The 19,409-nt window shown below is 41.2% G+C and overlaps 1 protein-coding gene across 1 annotated transcript; it reads right to left on the bottom strand.

Moving 5' to 3' along the window:
* Nucleotides 1-9: 9 nt before the first annotated feature.
* On the bottom strand, nt 10-19,245 carry ARG2 (arginase 2). The gene is made up of 8 exons (XM_082762090.1): nt 19,086-19,245; nt 18,921-18,993; nt 6,615-6,792; nt 5,571-5,730; nt 3,010-3,104; nt 2,770-2,874; nt 1,269-1,405; nt 10-339 (listed from the first exon to the last, which is right to left on the bottom strand). The coding sequence occupies exons 1-8, from the start codon at nt 19,203-19,205 to the stop codon at nt 134-136; spliced, it is 1,074 nt and encodes a 357-aa protein (XP_082618216.1). The 5' UTR covers nt 19,206-19,245; the 3' UTR covers nt 10-133.
* Between the last annotated feature and the right edge of the window lie 164 nt (nt 19,246-19,409).

The following is a 19,409-nucleotide window of genomic DNA, read 5'->3' as shown; positions in this document are numbered from 1 at the left end:
AGCCACTGATCAAGTGGAAAAGCTAGTTTATTTAAAAATTGAGAAGTTAACAGTATTTGCCAAGTGTTAAACTACCCCCTCAAGTGCCTCAGTAGAGCTATTTAATGTCCAACATACCCAGCACTTTGGGTTCCTAAATCCGCACTTGCTCTTCACTGTCAGATTCATCTGGAGAACTAGGTGTTGGGAGTTCATCAAAAGCAGTGTGTGCCCCTTCTCTCGTCTGTCCAAAGCACGTTGCTATCACGTCGACTGCAAGGCTAGCAGTTGCATTCACTTCCTCTTGAGAAGCTCCAAGCAGGGGATTGACTTCCACCATGTCTACAGCTGAAAGCATTCCTGTGAAAATTATTTGCAGCTTTATTATTGTGAAAAAGGGTTAAATCTGTAATAGGGTTTCTTTTGTAGCCTTTCACTCTGTGTAGCAAGTCAGAAACTTGTGACCAATTGTACCCACGCACAAGTAAAATGGGCTCAAGTGAGGGAAAAAGTCGTTGTTCTTAGATGCAAGTTTGTGGTTTATCTTTAGTTTTCTTACATCATCACTACCTCACTCATCCCTGCTTTTAGCATTCAGGAAAACCAACTTTGATGTTCCACCTATGTTTCTGAGGTGCACTCTTTTTTTTTTAATTCTGCTTTCTCTTAATCCAAAAGTTAGGGGATGTAAAATAATCTTACATAGTAATTTTGCCATCCCAGTCATGATTCTGTTGAAGTCTGTTTTCTTTTCTTTTTCCCTGTACCATCTTTTACTGTAAAGTATTCATTGTTAAAACAAATTAAATGAAACCTTCATGGCAGAAGGAGGAGGATCTTCATATTATGTCAACTGCAGTGTATAATTGGTTAAAAGTTGATTTGCTAGCCTTAAATCCTACAGTAGGAATTCTGAACTGTTCAAAATCATTTGCATCCTTTTCCCCAGGTGCTCGGTTTTTGCATCGGTCCTAATGTGGATAGGAATAGGGGGGACAGTATTTTACAAAGTGACCAAGCCATTTGTGGCATTAGTTGTCTATAAGCATATGCACTTTATTTACTTTTGGTAAAACTGAAGTTGATTTAAGCTGCTTCCATCTCTTGGGGTATTGCCTAATGGTAAGATTTGTTTTTCCCTTAGTAAAGGTTGAATTTACTTCCTAGGCATCTGAGTTATGGATACATTCAGCTTAGTAGCTAATTATACATGAAAAACACATCTAGTATGGGCTGTATGTGGTTTGTCCTTGTCCTGTTTTAGTGCAAAAATATCAGTCAACTCTTACCTGTGTTGTGTATTTCCTCTGCGATGTACATGCCTTCTCTGTAAGTTAATCCGCCTAGAACAGGAGTCCCAGTTGCTGGAGCCAGTGAGGGATCAAAAGCATCGATGTCAAAACTCAGGTGAATAGGTCTCTGTCTCCTGGAGACAATAAGACAAGAAAAGCAATGTTAAAAACTTGTATTTTTTACTGTCCAGTCTGATCAGCAAAGTAGCATCATGTTGCATGATGTTAAAGGTCCCTCCCATAAGTCCTACACCATGTCATATATATTTGGGAAATATATATACTTTTATTCTTAGGATTTTCTGAAACATCTTTTAGCTCAGAACTTTCTCTAATGTGCATTGGGAAGAAAAGAAGTTTGTCTTTCAGTTTTCACTGAGAATCTGCTCTGACTTGATTTGGCTGCAAGACCATAGAGAAATATGATAGAATCCAGCCTTCCCTCCTCTTGCTCAGAAAGGTTAAAAGGCTGAAACACGGATTTGCATGGTGTCTAAGATGGAGAAAGCAACAAAGCTTGAGGGTTTCCATAGATGGGTGGGTGAAGGCTCCAAACTGCCACATAAGCCTAGTTGATAGAGAAAGCAAAGAATGATCTCAAACCCCAAAGGTGCATGGCTTTACTACAGGAATCTGGCAGTCTATGAGAGCTTACTAGGACAATGCTTGTCACTCAGATGAGCTATTAAAGTAGTGGGCTGTGTACTTCCAAGTTACTGCACATGGTTATCTGGATTAGCAGGTTTTTCTACTTGGCGCAGCTGCAGCTAGAAAACGGGAGCACACCTTTGGATACAAAAGCATGCAGTTCGGAAGGTTATCCTTTGTAGCTTTGATCCTCTCCCTGTGTCCCTATGCCTTCTAGCATGATTTGCTCCCTGACCTTGTTCAGCAAAATCAAACAAGGTGAGCAAAGACTTCAGTATTGAACTCAAGTAAAGGTGTAGTTTAAGTGATCTTCGCTAGTTGAACTACAAATAGCAACTATCATCAGGACAAGATACGTGAGCATAGTCTGAAGAAGAAGAAGCCATACAATGCTTTTACCTCATGTACTGACAGCTGAATTCAGGTACTGTCAGTTCATATATACATGTATATATAGCTATGTGTAATAAATATATTATTATATTTATATAATTAATATAAATATTTTAAAGGGATACTCTAGGCGCAGAGTGGATTCAACCCTTTTAAACTGCAGCAAAACACAGGATTCCTCAAGAAATAGGACAAATAATATACAACAGGTTCTACCAGTCAACACAGTTGTATGGTTGTATGTTTGCCAAACACTCTGAAATGCTTGATTTTGAGATGTGTGGAAGTCAAGGACTAAATTAAGTGCTAGGACTTTACTATTTACTGGACACTTTCACAGTTCTGTTAGGCTGCCTTACATCAACAGTGACCTTCACCTACATAACTTTCCGGAAAGTAGATACTCAGTGAGCAGATGACAGAGTACTTTAAGTACGTCAGACCCATAGTTTGTTACCTGCGCATCAGTTGTTCAAATGTTCTTTCCATAACTTTCTGAATCCCAAGGCGATCAATATCCCTCATGGAGAAATAGTGGATGTCATAGTTTTTCAAAATATAGCTGTTAGAATAGAATTGAAAAAAAATAAATCATTACTGGCTTAAACTTAAACCTAGCAACAACCCTTGTGAACAGCCAAATATGGATAGAAGCCCATGATTTCAGAGTTTACAAAAATCCTTTAAATCAGCTTACTATTCAGCAGGATCCACATCTCTCAAACCAATGTACACAATATCTGATGCAGAAAGGCAGGGCTTTAGCCAGGAAAAACCAGGAAGCTGTGGTACCTGCAAGCAAAGTTTTTTATCAGATTAGTTTAATGACATATATAACAAACCTGTATTTAATACTTCCCTCAAAACTTTATTTATAGCATCCTTTCTCTGCCTCTACAGAGAAGAGTTCAGCACTCAAGAGTTTGGTTTCCTGATTTAATCCATCCCTGACTATGTCATACCATTTTACCTGAGCTGAATGTTAATGGATGAAGTTTTTAATTTTGCATTTTCTAGGCTGAAGAGAGGGAATGAAAAGCCCAAATCCACTGGCAATAGCTATTTAGCATCAGTGCATATATTGGGAAATTACAAGACGCTAGATACCCAGCTGTATCACTTAAATCATGCACTTAACAATAAATGTATAGAGCCAATACAACAATAAGACTTTGTTTCCCTCCCTCATATGCTTCTTAATTACTACATATAGACTAGTGACAATATTTGAATTTATTTTTAAAGTCATAACACACCTGAGGCTATATTTATTTATATTGGGACTAAATAAGCACTCATTATAAAATATATATACATAAATATTTATACATATATGTATTTGTTACTCTGGCTTTGTTCTAAGACATACAATGTTTACCTTAGGTGAGCTTCAAACCTGATATTATTTTCTTTTGCTCTAACTTTCCTACAGAAGTGGGCACAACTGCCAAATAAAAGTCACCCCCTTTAACTTATGGGAAATTAACAAGAAATTCAGCAGGCTTCTACATTAGCCTTCTCATGTCCTGGGGATATTTCAAGAAGCCCCATTCATTTTGCATTACTTTGGGAATTCTAGCACATTTGCAGAAACCATACAAGAATTATTAGAAAGAGGGAAATGTTTAAAAGCACCAGATGACACTGTTCACTTGTAGATAGAATTCATTCAAATGAATTTGGATGAGAATAGCAGAAGAGCTTTACCAGACACAGCAGTCTTTCTGTGCCAGACAGGTACTAATGCAATTATCTATTCAATAGCCATAAAAGCATTCAACACTCTTGATCTTATTTGGAAGAAGCATTCTTCCATCAACACAGCACCAACAAGATTTATCAGGAAAAAAAACAAGACAGCTGGCAGAGCAGAGTTCCAGAATAAAATCAAGAGTCTGCAAACCCAGTTAGTGTCCATTCTCTATGTGCAATTGCTAATCCTCTTTCCACTCTTCAGCCTAAACTTCAGCAGATGCAGATTGTTGTTGCTATCAAAGTTCCTTCTGCAAAGGCCCCAGCTATTGGCAAATGCATAGGCTACCCCTATAAGTGTCTCCATAGATGCTACAGGTATTTCTAGAATCACCCAGTGGTTTGGGTTGGAAGGGACCGTAAAGACCACCCAGTTCCAACCCCCCTACCATGGGCAGGGACACCCCTCACCAGACCAGGTTGCTCCAAGCCCCATCCAACCTGGCCTTGAACAGCTCCAGGCTTCTCTGGGCTACCTGCTTCAGTGCCTCATTGCCCTTTTTTAGTGTGAAAACATTACCCCTTGTCCTGCCGCTACACTGATAAAGAGTTCCTTCCCCATCTTTCCTGTAGGCCTCCTTTAGGTACGGGAAGGCTGCTATATGGTCTCCCCAGAACCTTCTCTTACCCAGGCTGAACAACCCCAATTCCCTCAGCCTTTCTTCACTGGAAGTGCTCCAGTCCTCTGATTATCCTTGGGGCCCTCCTCTGGTCCACTCAAATAGGCCCATGTCCTTCTTGTGCTGGGGGCCCCAGAGGGAGATACAGTCTTCAGATAAGTCCAAAAGGACATAAAGGCCTTGTGCCAACCTACTGCTTTTAGCATCTTGACAGCAGCAAAACACAGCCACACACATTCCATATGCCTCGGTAAATGGCTCTTTGACAACTTTACCTCTTTCAAAGACAAAGACTATCTTTAGAAACACTTGTAACCTGGTCTAGCTGTCCTGATTTGCCAGTAGCACTAACCCTAGAGCAGCCAGGAATCATGCAGGAACAGCCCATGTCAGGCCCCAAGGTTGTCAAAACATGCAAGAGCCAAACTATGCAGAAGAGGCATGCAAGGTACGCAGGAGCCAGCTGTCACCAGAGGTGAGCTCAGCGCAGCTCTCACAGGCTCAGCTGGGGGGAGGTTCCCTTTTTTCCTCCTGGTGCTGCTGTTGCACAGCCTCGGCACCAACTCAAGTCATTATGCAGACTGGCACCATGGTCAGCTGCCACGTGGACTTGGGTCAGCCCTTGCTTTCTGTACAACTCACAGGAGTGCTAACCCAAATAAAAGCTTTTTCTCATTCTTGGTTCTAAGTCTAGGCATATGTACATATATTTACGTGCATTTGCACACAAATATGCACATATATACACACAAACAATACATACTATTGCTTGTACTCAGATAAAAAAGGCCTGCATTTGCAACACTTAAGAAAGCACCTCATGCCAGAAAAAGTAAAATGCTCAGAGGATTTCAATGTAGGCTAACTGTACAAGTAAGACACTTACTTTATCTTGAAGCTCTCTCAAGAGAAACGAAAGAGGTTGTCCATGGAGGTTTCCAGACTGAGTTGTAAGAGGGGTGTTGATATCAGCATGCGCATCCACCCAGATCACGCCAAGGTGTGGGCACTGCCGTGCATGGCCACTGACAGAACCAAGTGCCAAGCTGCAAGTAAAGTAGGAAGGTCTTTAGTCAACTGTGCAAAACATTGTCCTTGTTCTGAAGGCGAAACGGGAAGTCTCTGCAACTTCAGACAGTAACAGTCATGTTTCAACACATCAGACACTCCTGATGATGAGCAAAGGGTGTGTCCCATACAAACTGCATGACATGCCCACTCCCAAGTAACTCCACAGGACAGTATTTGTAATGAAAGATTAGAAAGAGCCATTTTCTCTCTTTCCATCGTCACCCTTCCCATGCTCTAAACTTCCAATGTTCTAGCACCAAACTCAGAAAAATCTAATATGCTAACTCATCAATTCTGCTGTTCACCCATTTTGCCGTATCACCTTCAAAACTCAATTCATTCTTAGATGCCCTACCTTCTTCAACCAATTCTCACACCAAAAGTTAGTGAAAAAGAAGAAAAAGACAGTCTGACATACAGCAGCTGTGGAAAAGTGGTCTATGTGTGGGCATTACAAATCAATCCAAAGAGTTGACATCCTGAGAGCAGAGGGTGCAGAACAGACGTATCACTCAGCATTCAGAAAACAAACAAACAAACCTGCAACAATTTCTAGAAGGACCTGATCACACAAACTTTCCCAAAGAAAAAAATTTAATTATGTTTTTAATTTATGTTTGCAGATTGCTGAACAGTCTGGAATTAAGCTGTCTTTAGAAGGCCAGGTTTTTATAACTGACTTTTCTGTCCCACACTAAAAGCCCCAGCAGTAACATCAAAATGCTTCTACGGTACTGCCAGGAAATGACCCCCGAGTTATTCTTGCTGTCCTCCTATTTTCTTATTTAAATTCTTACATTCCCCTTCAAGCCTCAACCTGCAGCACACACCGCTAATTGCTCCTAGTTCGTGAGCTCACCTGTGATCTCCTCCTATAGTGACACAGCTGTGTCCAGCAGCTACCGCTCTGCTTACAGCATCAGCCAGCACCTGGCTGGCTAACCCCACTGACCGTGGGTACGAGATCAGGTTGTTGTACAGTTCATCGTTGGGAACTTGAGTGAAATTCAGATCTCCAAAGTCATACACTTGGCATCCTGGAAGCACAACAGCAAAAGGAGGAAGTGAAGTTACTAAACAAGTGCCCAAAGAAACATTCAAAATAATGTCCCCTCAAAAATCAGTCAGGCAAGTTTGAAGGGAACAGGAAGGGAAATGATTCATTTGAATATTTGCATACCCTTGCAAACAAACATCTCACAACTTTACAAATTAGAAATCTTAAGATAATATTGTCACTTTAATTTTGCAATGATATAGGCCAATCATATAAAGTCACCTAAAAATGTTTTAATTTAATTATTTGTAATTTTAGCACAAAAAAGTGTAGTTTGTATTACTGTCTTCCTAATTAGCCAAGCTGTACACAACCTTACATGAGCTTAGTTGCTGAAAGACTAAGGACCTAGGACTACATTTCAACAAATATAGCTGAGTCCTAACTGGTATTCTCCATTTTTGAATCCCATGAAAATCCAGGCACAAGAGCATCAAGTTAACAATAAAGGAACTTTTCGTAAAGAACTCCCGAGCAACTAGTTTTGTAAGAGAACCTGACCATTTTCTCAGTGCAAGATGTTCTGGAAGACGTTTTAATTCTGGGACTTAGATCCCAACCCCCTTTTGAGATCCTGTCATTGCAAATTACAACTTAAATGGCTCTTGAAACATGACAACGTTCTGGGTCTTTAGCCTTTCCTAATAGGAATTTCTATCCACTTACTCTGAAAACAAGTTCCTTCAGAGATTAGGAAACAAGGGAACATTTTTGGGTGCATTTCCCCTCTCCCACCCAACAGAGAAAGAGTTTAATTGGCTGCATCTTAACTCTTCCATGCACATCTTGGAGCTTACCCTTTGAAGTTCTGCTGCCCAACACCATGTGCTTTCATAACAGTCTTTCAGATCTGACAGGCCAGAGCCTCAGTTTCAGATAGGCCTATTTGCTGCAGGCACTGATGAGAACTGTAAAAGGTATTTACAGCTACACCAAAAGTAATACCAGTCATGCCTCCCTAATTTGTTCCTCAATCACTACAGTCTGTTCACAGTTCAAAGCATCCAGGCTACAGCTTGACATTTTGCCTTTAGCCATTCAATGCCTACCAAGGAGGTTTGAAAAATTAAGGCAAGCAAATCAGCATGGAAAAATATCCCACTAGGGACTGTGTGATCTCTGCCTCATTTCCATTAAACCATTACCTTAATATCTATGAAAAAGGCTCTGTGAGTTTCCCTGGTGGAAATAAGATTAAAGTAGCATTGACAAAAACATGAGTTTATCATCATTTGAAAGGATTTTGGACTGAGCAGAACAAAGGAAAACGGTTGAGTCACTTGTGAGACTTAGGCTACTGGGAAATAGGCAAGCGTATTTTCTATGGCAAGGACATATGTGGACATACATTTGCTAAGAGAGAACAGGGAAGCTGAGCACAGGTACTTGACAAAGGATTAAATGAATGCAGCATCAGCTAGTCTACAAGAAAGCTCATTATCTACAGATACTTAAAGCAATAAGCTGGACCATGACATACCACTGCATGGTTCTCAAAAGACATCCCAGGCATACAACAGGATTTTTTTCCCACCCTCGAGCAGTACCTAAATAGCCCGCAGGACAACAGCTCTGGAATTCTGAGCTCATGTTATTCAGATTTCAGTGTGCTATCTAATCTTAGTGACTTTGCCATTCATCATACATATCTCAAAGATCTCTTTTTACTTTTTTCCTTTTTTTGTGTGTTTCTTCCCTCAAGACTACTTCTGTGGCCCATGCATGCTGTTGCTCATTTCAGTATTAAAAGTCTGATGAAAGTACCCGAGTATGCTTAGAAGACAAGTTTGGGGAATAAGACTCCAAGGCACTGCATTAGTCAGTAGGTATCAAGAGCTTTAGAAGATGCTGTATAAGTTAAAGTTTTCCACAGTCCTTTCATCTAATAACCGCTGACATCTGTGGGGAATAAATCTGCAGCCAAGCAGCTGTGTTCATTGACAGCACGTTATACCATGTAACAGAGAAAAGAACTACCACATAAGGCTTGTTTTCTTACAGGACATACAGCACATCACAGTATTTTTACCCATTAAAGCGTGAAAGAGAACAAAAGGGAACTATACCACGAAGTTCTGTCTCTAGATCAGTGTAAAACAAAGAGCCAACCACGCCATCTTTCATAGCACTTTAAGACTCTTCAGGGTATCCTCAAAGCAGAACAAACACGTCAGATAAGATGCATGTTTAAAGGAGCATCACTTGTGCTCAAGATTTTTTTATTTTTCCTTCTTTACTCTTCCCAACACTATTTGTAAGGCAGAATAACCTGGTTCAGTCCCTGAATTAAAAAAAAAAAAACACAACACAAAACATGTAAGCCATATGAACCCCATGGTGATTTTAAGAAACAAATGGGATGAATATATATATATATATATATATATATATATATATATATGAGATGGCCACACAATTTTAGGGTCAAGGATTCTGGGAACTTGTCCACATTTTGGACAAACAGTACTCCTACACATCCTATAGGAAGATGCCTCTGTTTTTTATAAAAAGCAGAATGTCTATTAAAAACAATAGATGCCATCTTCAAAAGTTTATTGTTGTTCATGTGGAGTTCATAAACCTTGTAGCAGCTTCTTTTCTCAGCTTTGTGTTTCCCTCTTATTTAGGCCCACTGTGTTTATGTACTTGCAGAGAATAGCTCAGGCTTCCCTGGGTGACTCCCTGGGGAGCTCTCCCTTGGTTATCTCATTAAGATACAGACAGACAATCTCAGAAGTAAGCCCTAACTGGATCCTAAAACTTGAATATCTTCTCTTTCTACTATATGTAGTATATATACATACACATACAGAAGATGTTAAGAGCATATTTTTAAGGAGCATACAGTCTCTTAGATCATGGTTTTTTTTTTAATATGCCTAGAGTTTTGAAAGCTGTGATTGAACAACCCTAGTGGAAAGTTTAATGAATGACAGAGCAGTACATAAGCAAGCCATGCATCCTGAGGTGATTAGAAGTATGTGAACATGTACTTTTTAGGATTGAACAGAAAGAAATTAAAATTGGCATGTGCTTAGTGCTTACTGAACAAAGTAAAAGAATCCATGTCAAATTGCCAGGGCTACTAAAGTCCTTTCTTCAGTTCTCTTTGAGGTGTCTTTGATGGTCTAATGCTTAAAGACCTGAATTACTTGCCACATGATCTGCATGTACATACTTTTGATTTAACGAGGTTTAAAAACTAAGCCTTTCTTGATTGAGTTTCACTGCCCAACAGAAGTTACTAGATGGATAGACATGCTGTAGTACAGTGCAGTCTACTGTATCTTGCTGTTATTTGGCTATTAATGAAAGAGTTCCATAATTTACCACCCCTTACTTCCTTTGGTAGTTGGAGTTATTCTATGTGTATAGCTATTAGTATCTTAAACAGCTTCTTAGACCAGCATAGGAAATTAACAGGAAGAATATATGTGCACCTTTTAAAATAGGTGATCCAGGTTCTCAGAACGGGAGAAAGATGTGAGCAAACAACAAAGCTAGCTTCCTTACATTTATTAAAAACAGCATGCACACTTCAACGCAGCTGGTCAGGTTTGGTCAGAAACAGTATGGTACCTACTTCAGTGATCAGAGATATTTGTTCTGCTGTGTGAAACTTATTTTTTTGTTTGAAAACAAACACAGGAGAAAGTTGGGCTGTGACCAGCAAATTCATTGCATCTGTGACATAATCAGGTTACATAGAGTGAAACCAATTTCTTTTCCCCACCAGCTGTGCAGACTTGCCAGCAGGTGTTTTTGTTTCGGACATAATTGTATTATCTGTCAAAGCCACACAAAAAAGTGTTAGTTAATAAGAGAGATGAGAACACCAATTGCCCAAGCTCTAACACTCCACCCCCCAACCATCAATAACAGCTTCATAGATGTTACCTCCTGTGTACCAGCCTCTACCTTAGCACTTTTTTTTTTTTTACAGAAATCAGGGAAATGTTATAAAAACCTCAGTTCCTCCACCCTTGCTACCCACCCATTTTACTAATTTTACAGTAAAAAGCACCCTCAAGTTAGCTGTTTTTTTTTTTTTTTTTTTTTTTTTTTTAAAAAGTAACTTCAAGCAGAAATACTTTCTAACTAAGATTTTTGGATTGAGGCTTTCTTTTTAAATGAAGCAGTACCATTCAGTACTTAAAAACTAACACCGCAGATATTTTGCTAGTAACTAAAGACTATTAAATTAAATATGATTAAAAGACTTTTACTGCACTCCAAAGCTCTAACAGAAAGTTTTCATTTTGGTGTAATTTGTTCAATTAATGAGTGAATTACCAACACTGCAGAAAATGTTTAATCAAATCCATACAACTCAGCTTTATCAGCACACTGGCTCACTACCCATTTTAAAATGGTGATCACTTTTTCAAGCAAGAGAAAAAGTGGCTCAATTCAACTTTTGCTGTTATAGGAGCTTGAAAGATGTATCAGGGAGATGAAGGTGTCTGTCTGAATATGAGCACAGTATAATTGCATAAGTGTGCATACTAGCACACAGTCCTCCTGCTGGTATGAATGATTGTGTGAAAACAAACATCTCTTTCCTGCAGCAGAAGAGTACAATCCTTAGTGGCTCATTGCCTCCATGTCAGGTTGTCAATCAGCAGAGCTTTTTGGCTACACACTTCAGCCAAAAATGAACATGAGCTTGAAATATTTTGTACAAAAGATCCTTCGTAGCTCTACTTTTTTTGAGCAAGACAGATTAGGAAATGGTCATACAGCCTGCATGACCAGAACCAGAACTTTAACTGGTAAAGAAAAATGAGCTTTTTTCAAAATTAGGCACCTAACTTGTAATTGGAGAAGGGGGGAAAAATTAGAAATACAAAGTAAAAACATACTTCGGAAAGTGAAGTCTCCTGCATGCTTTTTCAAATAAGCTAGCAACGTAGCACTGGAGCACTAGGGCTCAACCTAATGATGCCTAAAACTGGGTCATAAGATAGCTTGCTAAGCAGTATCTGGCAACGGCCATGTTCATTTCCTATCATCTTAAGCACAATACAGGTCTTTTATTCAGCATTCACAGCAGGTAGTAGTTACTATAGCAAGTCATTTCGCAGCATAGATTTAGAGAAAAAAAAAATTCTTCTGTAAAAGCTGATGACTGAAGTCTGGGAGCGTTCAACTGAAAAACATCTGGGTAGCAGCAGGGAAAGCCTCCCCATCCTCTTTCTACTAGGATGCTGCACCAGAGCCATAAGCAGGAATTTGACAGAAGGGAATTCAGCTTGCAACATCCAGGCTGGCTGCTGAGCTGACATTACCCAATGGCATGCTACTGTAATACAGTTATAGTGAGTCCCCTAGGCAGCAAACAGGAGCTGAAACAAAAGCATTACGTAGAAGTGATCTCTTGGTACTGCCTGTTTACATTGGATGTTTGTGGACTGGGGGGGGGGAATAAATTAATGGCATAATTTAATTTGGAAACCCAGAAGAGGAAATATAAGTAGTCCAGCAGGATTTAGAAACACTGCTGTCAGCACATCTCACTTTGTGCTATGTATTATATAAAACCACTCACATGAAAGCATCACTCCTGCTTATGCAACAGAGCTGTTTTCTCAGATTACAGCCTTAGCACAGAAGGGCTTTTCAGGAAGCAGTATTATGAACAATGTTTATAGACATTTTACTTCCTGTGAATAAGGAGGACTATAAGCTGTTACCATCCTTTTCAGTATACACTCAGTGACTCACATGGACTTTACTTCGTAACCCTTTCTCTGAGACACAGGCAAAGCATTGCACAACAGCAAACAAATGACTGTTTCATTATGGTCAGTGCATTCTGAAACATATTTTAAGACAGTTTTAACCCTCCAAATTCATCTGAGGAAGTGGGTATGTAAAAACATGTAAGCAAGGGCATACTTTTGTTTTATATGAATGAAACTAGGCTAGCAAGGTTCCCACTAAAAGGGACCAAAGCTCTAGCAACCTAGTTTAATCATAAACCCTTTTGCTATGAAGCTCATTATGCACTGTCTAATTCTCTTTAATATATATCTACTGGAAGAAATCTATTAGATGTAGACACTTTGTGTGGTGCCAGGAATTGGACTCAATGATCCTTACGGGTCCCTTCCAACTCAGGAAATTGTGATTCTATGATTTGATAGTTCAGTGGTTTTCAGCTACAAAATTTCACTGAGGGAAGTTCATGTCTCAGGAATTTCCACCCTCCTTTTAGCATTCAGACAGGTCTGCTTTTAGACAAAGTTTCAGTATCAGTACCTGTTTAAAAGGCTCCTGCTCATACAGTAACAACAAAAACCAAAAACTCAACTCCAACTCCTACCACAAATCTGTAGTCTGAAGATGTCCTTTGTATACAATTAGCCAAAAAGTGTTTTTCCAACCCCAAATTAAGCAGCTACCTCAATTCCCTTTGATACCTTTATAACCTTAATCACTTACGAAATCTAGTACACCAGTACACTTGACCTGAAGAGGTCTTCAAAAACGTCAGCATCAGGTGTTGGGAAACATTTGTACTGCAGCTTGCATCAGAGAGGAGACAAGGCTGCAGCTATTGTGCTCTGTCACTCCATTGACAAAGCCCAGCACAGTTCCACTTCCCTTCCAATGTGCTTAACCCAGAAACAGTTCCTGACAGCACGTAAGCGCTTACAGACGTAGGACGTCATAATACCAAAACAGCTTTCCTCCACCAGAAGCTCCTCATGCTTTAGACTGTTGCAAAAGCAAATAGTTGGTTTATTAGTTAACCCCTTAAGATAACACAAGGGCAGAAGAACAGAACATACTAGAGCTTATTGAAGATGTCTCCCTCTCTTTCAGCTGCTACCAGAAACTAGTATCAGACCAGCTCATTTCTTTATACTATAATGACAGATTTCAAATTTTGCATTTGATGTTGGTGCTTCATACTCTGTTTTTCACTAGATAGTTTTTATAACTGAAATGTAAGACTTCCATCTGAAAGTAATCCTCTGTATCATACCCACACAAGCACATACCTATCATAGGTGCCTTGTTCTTGCGAGTCCACAAAGAGACAGAGCTAAGTGAATATGAAAGCAATAAAAAGATTCCATGCACTGTAAAGCAGATCAAAAAACAATTCGTTATCTAGCTTTTCCAATTATCTCTTTTTGTCCCTCCCCAATAACTCCTCTCCTTCAACACCATTCATAGTAAGTATATATATATATATATGTATATAACAGATCGTAGATTAGAATAAGTGCAGGTGAGTGCTGAATTTCTTTACTCATAATACACTAAGCCATGCATTAAAACTGATTTTGTAATACAAGGATGCAGGGCATCCCCCATAGAACTACAAATACAAAAACCTTGAGGAACTCTATTCTTTGATCATCTCTGTTTACTGCAAGACTAAAGAAGAAATAATTGATTCAAGCTTCCTGATCTGCATCAGTTTAGCTTTAATTTAAACACCCCTAAAAATTAACTAGTATGATAAAAAATTAAAGCACACAAGGTGCTTGAATTTTAAGTTCACTAAGTTTCTTTTGAAGCCTACTTTATGGATAACGTACAATCTGTAATACGCATCAGCCAAATGGAGGTGGGAAATCGAAGGCTGCCCAAGGGCTTTCCAGAGTGAAGAAAAAGTAGTAGATTGTGTATTTCATCGGTATGGGGGAGGGAACAGGATTGCTGACCTATCACAAGGAACGCTTAAGCTCCATCTACTTTCATTGCTGATGTTTCTCCAGTAACTTAAAAGACTAACGGTAATCATGCAGATATCAAAGTGTCCATCATTTAAAACGATAAGCCATAACTGGTGTCAGAACACATTCCGCTACTTCCAGCTTAGCTTTCTGTGCTCAGGGCCAGCTAGCAGATATGATCTGTTGCAAAACAGCAAGAGGATATTGAAGTCCTAAAGTATACAAGCAACTCTTCAATACCTTAGTCATATTTACTGGATGAGCTGATGAAAATTACTTTCTTAAAGCAGCTACAGCTCCTACCAGTCTGTCTCTACTGAACCCCAGTACTAGTACTTACTATCCATACCTTGGTGCACAATTAAAAGACTATTTATCTTCCTCTTGAAGTTTTCACCTGAGAAGATCTAGGGTGAAAAAAGGAGATATGTAGAAGCTGCTTCATGATTTATAATCAAGGCAGAAACTAGCCATAACATCATTTGTTGGTGAGACAGAAGAGTTAAATTGCTTTTTAAAGGAGTAGATGTCAGCAGGATCCCATGGTTCTAGGCAAGGCAGGAGAGTATCTCCAGTCACGTGGGGATTAGCAGCCCCTTTCCTCTTTCAAAGGTTACTCCTTAAGTTTCACTACACTGACCTCCTGCATCCTATTACTGAAGAGCTTTGTTCCTGTGAAACGAAAGAACAGTAACATGATGGTTATTCCCTTGGACAAGCCTAATCTACTTCTGTCTGTAGGCCACATGCCTCTGCAGTCTACCAACTCATCAAGCAAGCAACTCAATTCCAAACTCTTTTAATCCATTCTAGGGTAGTAAAAACCCAAGTCTGACTAAACTCAGCAACCCGGTCACGTGCAGCTCTAAATAGATAAACAAACCAAAAACAAAACAAATCAACAGTCAACATACATGAATGAAGACTTGGGAAGATGCTTTGTACTGGAGTTGTTTCCATGGTATCAACAGCAAAGATGCTCTAAGTCACCTCAAGAGCTGTAGTGATTAACACAACAGCTACTTAGTGCTTATTAAAATCTGAGTGGTCCTTTTCTCCTCCAAGGAAGGGAGAAACTGGGCAACACTCCAGATTTAAGGTGGATCAGATTCTCTGCTTAATCTACAGTAGGCTTGAGAGGTCCAAAAAAAAAAAAAAAAAAACAAAAAAAAAAACTCTTAAAAAAGTAATTCACAAAAAAGTGACTTCATACTTTAAATCTTCTGTACCTTAGGTCAAGCTCAGAACTGTGCACCCTGTCCTCCTCCACACCACGGAGTTATGAATTTCTATTTTCATACAACATATTTACTTCTTTGGCAAGATTGAAGAGTCCTTTAAGGTGTTAATATTTTAGTTTCCCTTCGGAAAAGGAGCAAAGCCAAAAGACAGACATCACCAGAATGATTAAGAAGCCTTGCAGGCTTAGTCAGTTATCCTTTAAATTATGCTTGCTACAGACTTGCACACCCACTGTTTCTGGCTTGGGAGTTGGATTCCTGCTACATTAGCTCTGAGTACACCTCAAGCTACTACCACCATGTAGCATTGTTTGCTCTGCTTCTAACGAGGGGATGGACGACAAGCTAGTGGCTCAGGCTCATCTCTGACAGTCTGATACAGGCTAGTGATGCCATCTGCTTCTCAGCTCCCTCCTTGTATTTCAGCCTAAGCATAAACAAGCTGTTCAGCAGCAGTCATTATCCTAGGTGGCCAAAAAAGATATCACACCGTGTGACTACAGCTACAGCCTCTTTCAAGGGAGGGATCTCCCAGGAAGTAGAAAGTAGAGCAGCAGCTCAGGAGACTGCAACAGAACTGTAAGAGAGCAGGTATTAGGATAGAGTGAGAGGATCAGATTTCCCCCACCATCCCATGCAATACAGTGCTAAAAGGATGAACAAAAGATAATGGTGTTCTCACTCTCTGACATACTTCTAGCACTGTCAAATGAAGTTATTAAATCAGCTATACAGGCATACAAAAAGCCATGTGGTGCCTTGATATTCAGCGTACTGAAGCATAAGGCTAAAACAAACAAATGGTGCATGCATCTTACTACCTGAATGCTGCAGTTCTAAAGCAGCCATAAAAGCATTTTACACAGGTCAAATTGAACATACAGATGGAAAAATGAGCAAGTTGAACCTTGCAGTTTCAAGCAGATTCTACTCAAATCTCTTCCACTTGAACTAACTGAGTGCAATTTTATTTAAGAGTCACTACATGCAGATTTCATTATAGGAACACTGCCTCCTTTTCCCCATCAATAGTTGTTCTGACTGCCCTGAATCCACCTTTGCTTCTCTGCTGGAAAGCATCTCCCCATCGCTGGCCTCATGCCCAGCTCCAAGCTCATAATGACACAGACAAACACCGCAATCACATCTATAGCAATCTCCAACATCCCTGCTGGAGGGGGAAATGGCAGGGTGGGGAGCACATTCTGGGGACACAAAAGCTTCAGAACTAACCAACACATATAGAAGAATAGAAGCCCTATATCTTAGGCAGACATTTCTTTTTAAGGAGAAATCTGGTCTGCTGCAGTATTACCTACCTGCTCCCAGAAAACAAGCAACAAGGACCCATGAAAACAATTCTTCTAACAGAACAGGCAACTACAAGACTCAAGGTAATAATAATAATAAAACCACCATTGTTCTATTGCCTTCTTCAATGTATAAGAGAAAGCATTGTGTTAGAAAAAACAGAGACAAAGAAAAAAGCAGCTAAAGTTTTACAGCCAGTTCAGTGTACCCCAGGAGGCCAACCAGCAGCATTATCACATTACTACAGGCAAAGCTATCCTGCCAGCCTCACAAAAAACAGTAATTTATTAAGTTTCCATGAACAACAGATGTGCACAATACAAAAGGCTACCCGGTAGCTTCCTCCTCCGTCCAACCACCCAACCCTCAAGCAGACGGCCTTTGCAACATAGACAGCTGTGTATGCTGGTGACTGCAATTGCTTCAGGATGGGCCCTCCCAGCAGGATTTGTTACAGTTTGTGTGCTATCTGAACCTGCTCCGATGAGAGCTGCAGGGAATTCAGGCAGCAGTATAAACATCAACACCAACCGAAAAAAAAAAACCTATCCCAGTGGAAGAATATGCCAGCAACATGAAACTGAAAACGCAGAAGGAAGAAATCTCAGTCTTCAAAAAAATCTTAAGGGAAGAACAATAGAATATTTCCACGTTCACTACTTGATTAAGTAATAAACAGTCCATAAGCAACTAAACAGTGGAAGTATTCACCACCTTCCCCTGATTTGAGTTTAACTTGATTCATTTCTATCCTTGGATTTTTTTTGTTACTAAAACCCATAAAGGGCTCATAGCCTGCTTTCTTCTCATCTTCTTCAAATATCTAGTTTGTGTTATGCAAATGACTTCTTTTTAAATAAGGATTCTTGTAAAATTTAAAGTATAATATCTGAACTATTTCAAAGGAAACATTGAGCCTTCCAGTACAGAATTATATCATCAATTGCCAAAAACACTACTGTGTATCTTTTTACCTCAAATTACGTATCCTTTCAAACCTGGTAACTTGTCAGTTTTTGCTACCTTTAGGCTCAGTAACACCTAGACCTGCCTTTATCCCAGCATATAAGAGGTTCTTCAGACACCCTCTATTTTTGGTGGTGTTACAGATCACACTCACTATGAATTCAAATGCTGCCACGGATATGCGTGGATGCTGAGACACACATCTCAACTTTGCGCAACACAAAAGAGGAAAGGCTCGTCTACTCATTTGATCACAAATTGGGGTTTTCCAGCTGGTGAATCATGAAATACGCACAGGAAGCCCACAGGGCTGCACAGAACAATAGCCTCCATTTTAAAGGTCTTATAATTCAGATTAAGTTTGCTGGAGGGTTATTAAGCAATTATCCTTTTTCTTCATGCATCTAGATTGTATTAGCACTAACCACACGCACAGCGGGTAAGTTCTTTCTGTTGCTGGTCCAGCTCTGCAGTCCATCACCACACAGCCTCCAGCGATGCTTTCTAAATTAAGGATTCCCTGGGGCAGAATTTGGTCAAGTTTCTCTGGTATAACATTTCTAAAAACTGCGATACCGTATCCATCAGCTTGCAGACACAATGGATGGGAGGAGCTGAAGCAAGGCACGGCTTTCCTTACCCACTGCTCCTGGCGCTGATGCAGACCACCACCTTCCCACCCGTGCAGCCTTACAAAGGAAAAGCGAGCCTGGAGGTTTCTCCAGAAAGTTCCGCATCCCCTCACCCGGCAGCACGCCGCTGCCTCAGGAAGGAGCTGGGGAACAGGGACAGACAGAGGCACAGACCCGCCGCGAGCAGCGAGCACGGCGCCAGGCTCAGGCCGGCCCCCCCGGCCCCCTCCCGGCCCCACTCCCCCCTCCGGCCCCCCGGCGCCTCACCGAGCCCAGCCAGCCGCTCCAGCAGCCCCGCGGCGCGGACAGTAGCGGGGCCGTGGTCCACTCCGCGCCGTTTCTGCGGGACAAAGAGAAGGCGAGCCGTTACACAGCCGTTACACAGCCGTTACACAGCCGCCCCATCCCTCCACCGCCCGCCCCGGCGCCCACCTGCCCCCGGGAGAACGGGGCTCCCACCAGCGCCACCGAGTGCGCCTGCCGGGGCCGCTGCAGCCGGGCGGGGGCCGCCTGGCCGCGGAGGAGCCTGGCGAAGCCGCCGCGCAGGGCCATGGCGCAGGAGCCGCAGGAACCGCGCAGCCACCGCCCGCCACCGCCGCCGCGCTCCTCTTAAGCCGCTCCAGCGCCGCGCGCGCCGCCGGGCCCCGCCCCCGCCCGCACACCCCCGGGCCGCCCGGCCAACGGCGGCGCGCGCGCGCGGAGGTGTGTCCCGCCCCCCCCAGGCCCCGGCCCCGGCCCCGCGCCGCCGCGCCCAAC

This window comes from Aythya marila (genome assembly GCF_965140915.1).
Source record: "Aythya marila genome assembly, chromosome: 5".
Classification (NCBI taxonomy): domain Eukaryota; kingdom Metazoa; phylum Chordata; class Aves; order Anseriformes; family Anatidae; genus Aythya; species Aythya marila.
This window is presented reverse-complemented; position numbering and strand designations above follow the sequence as displayed.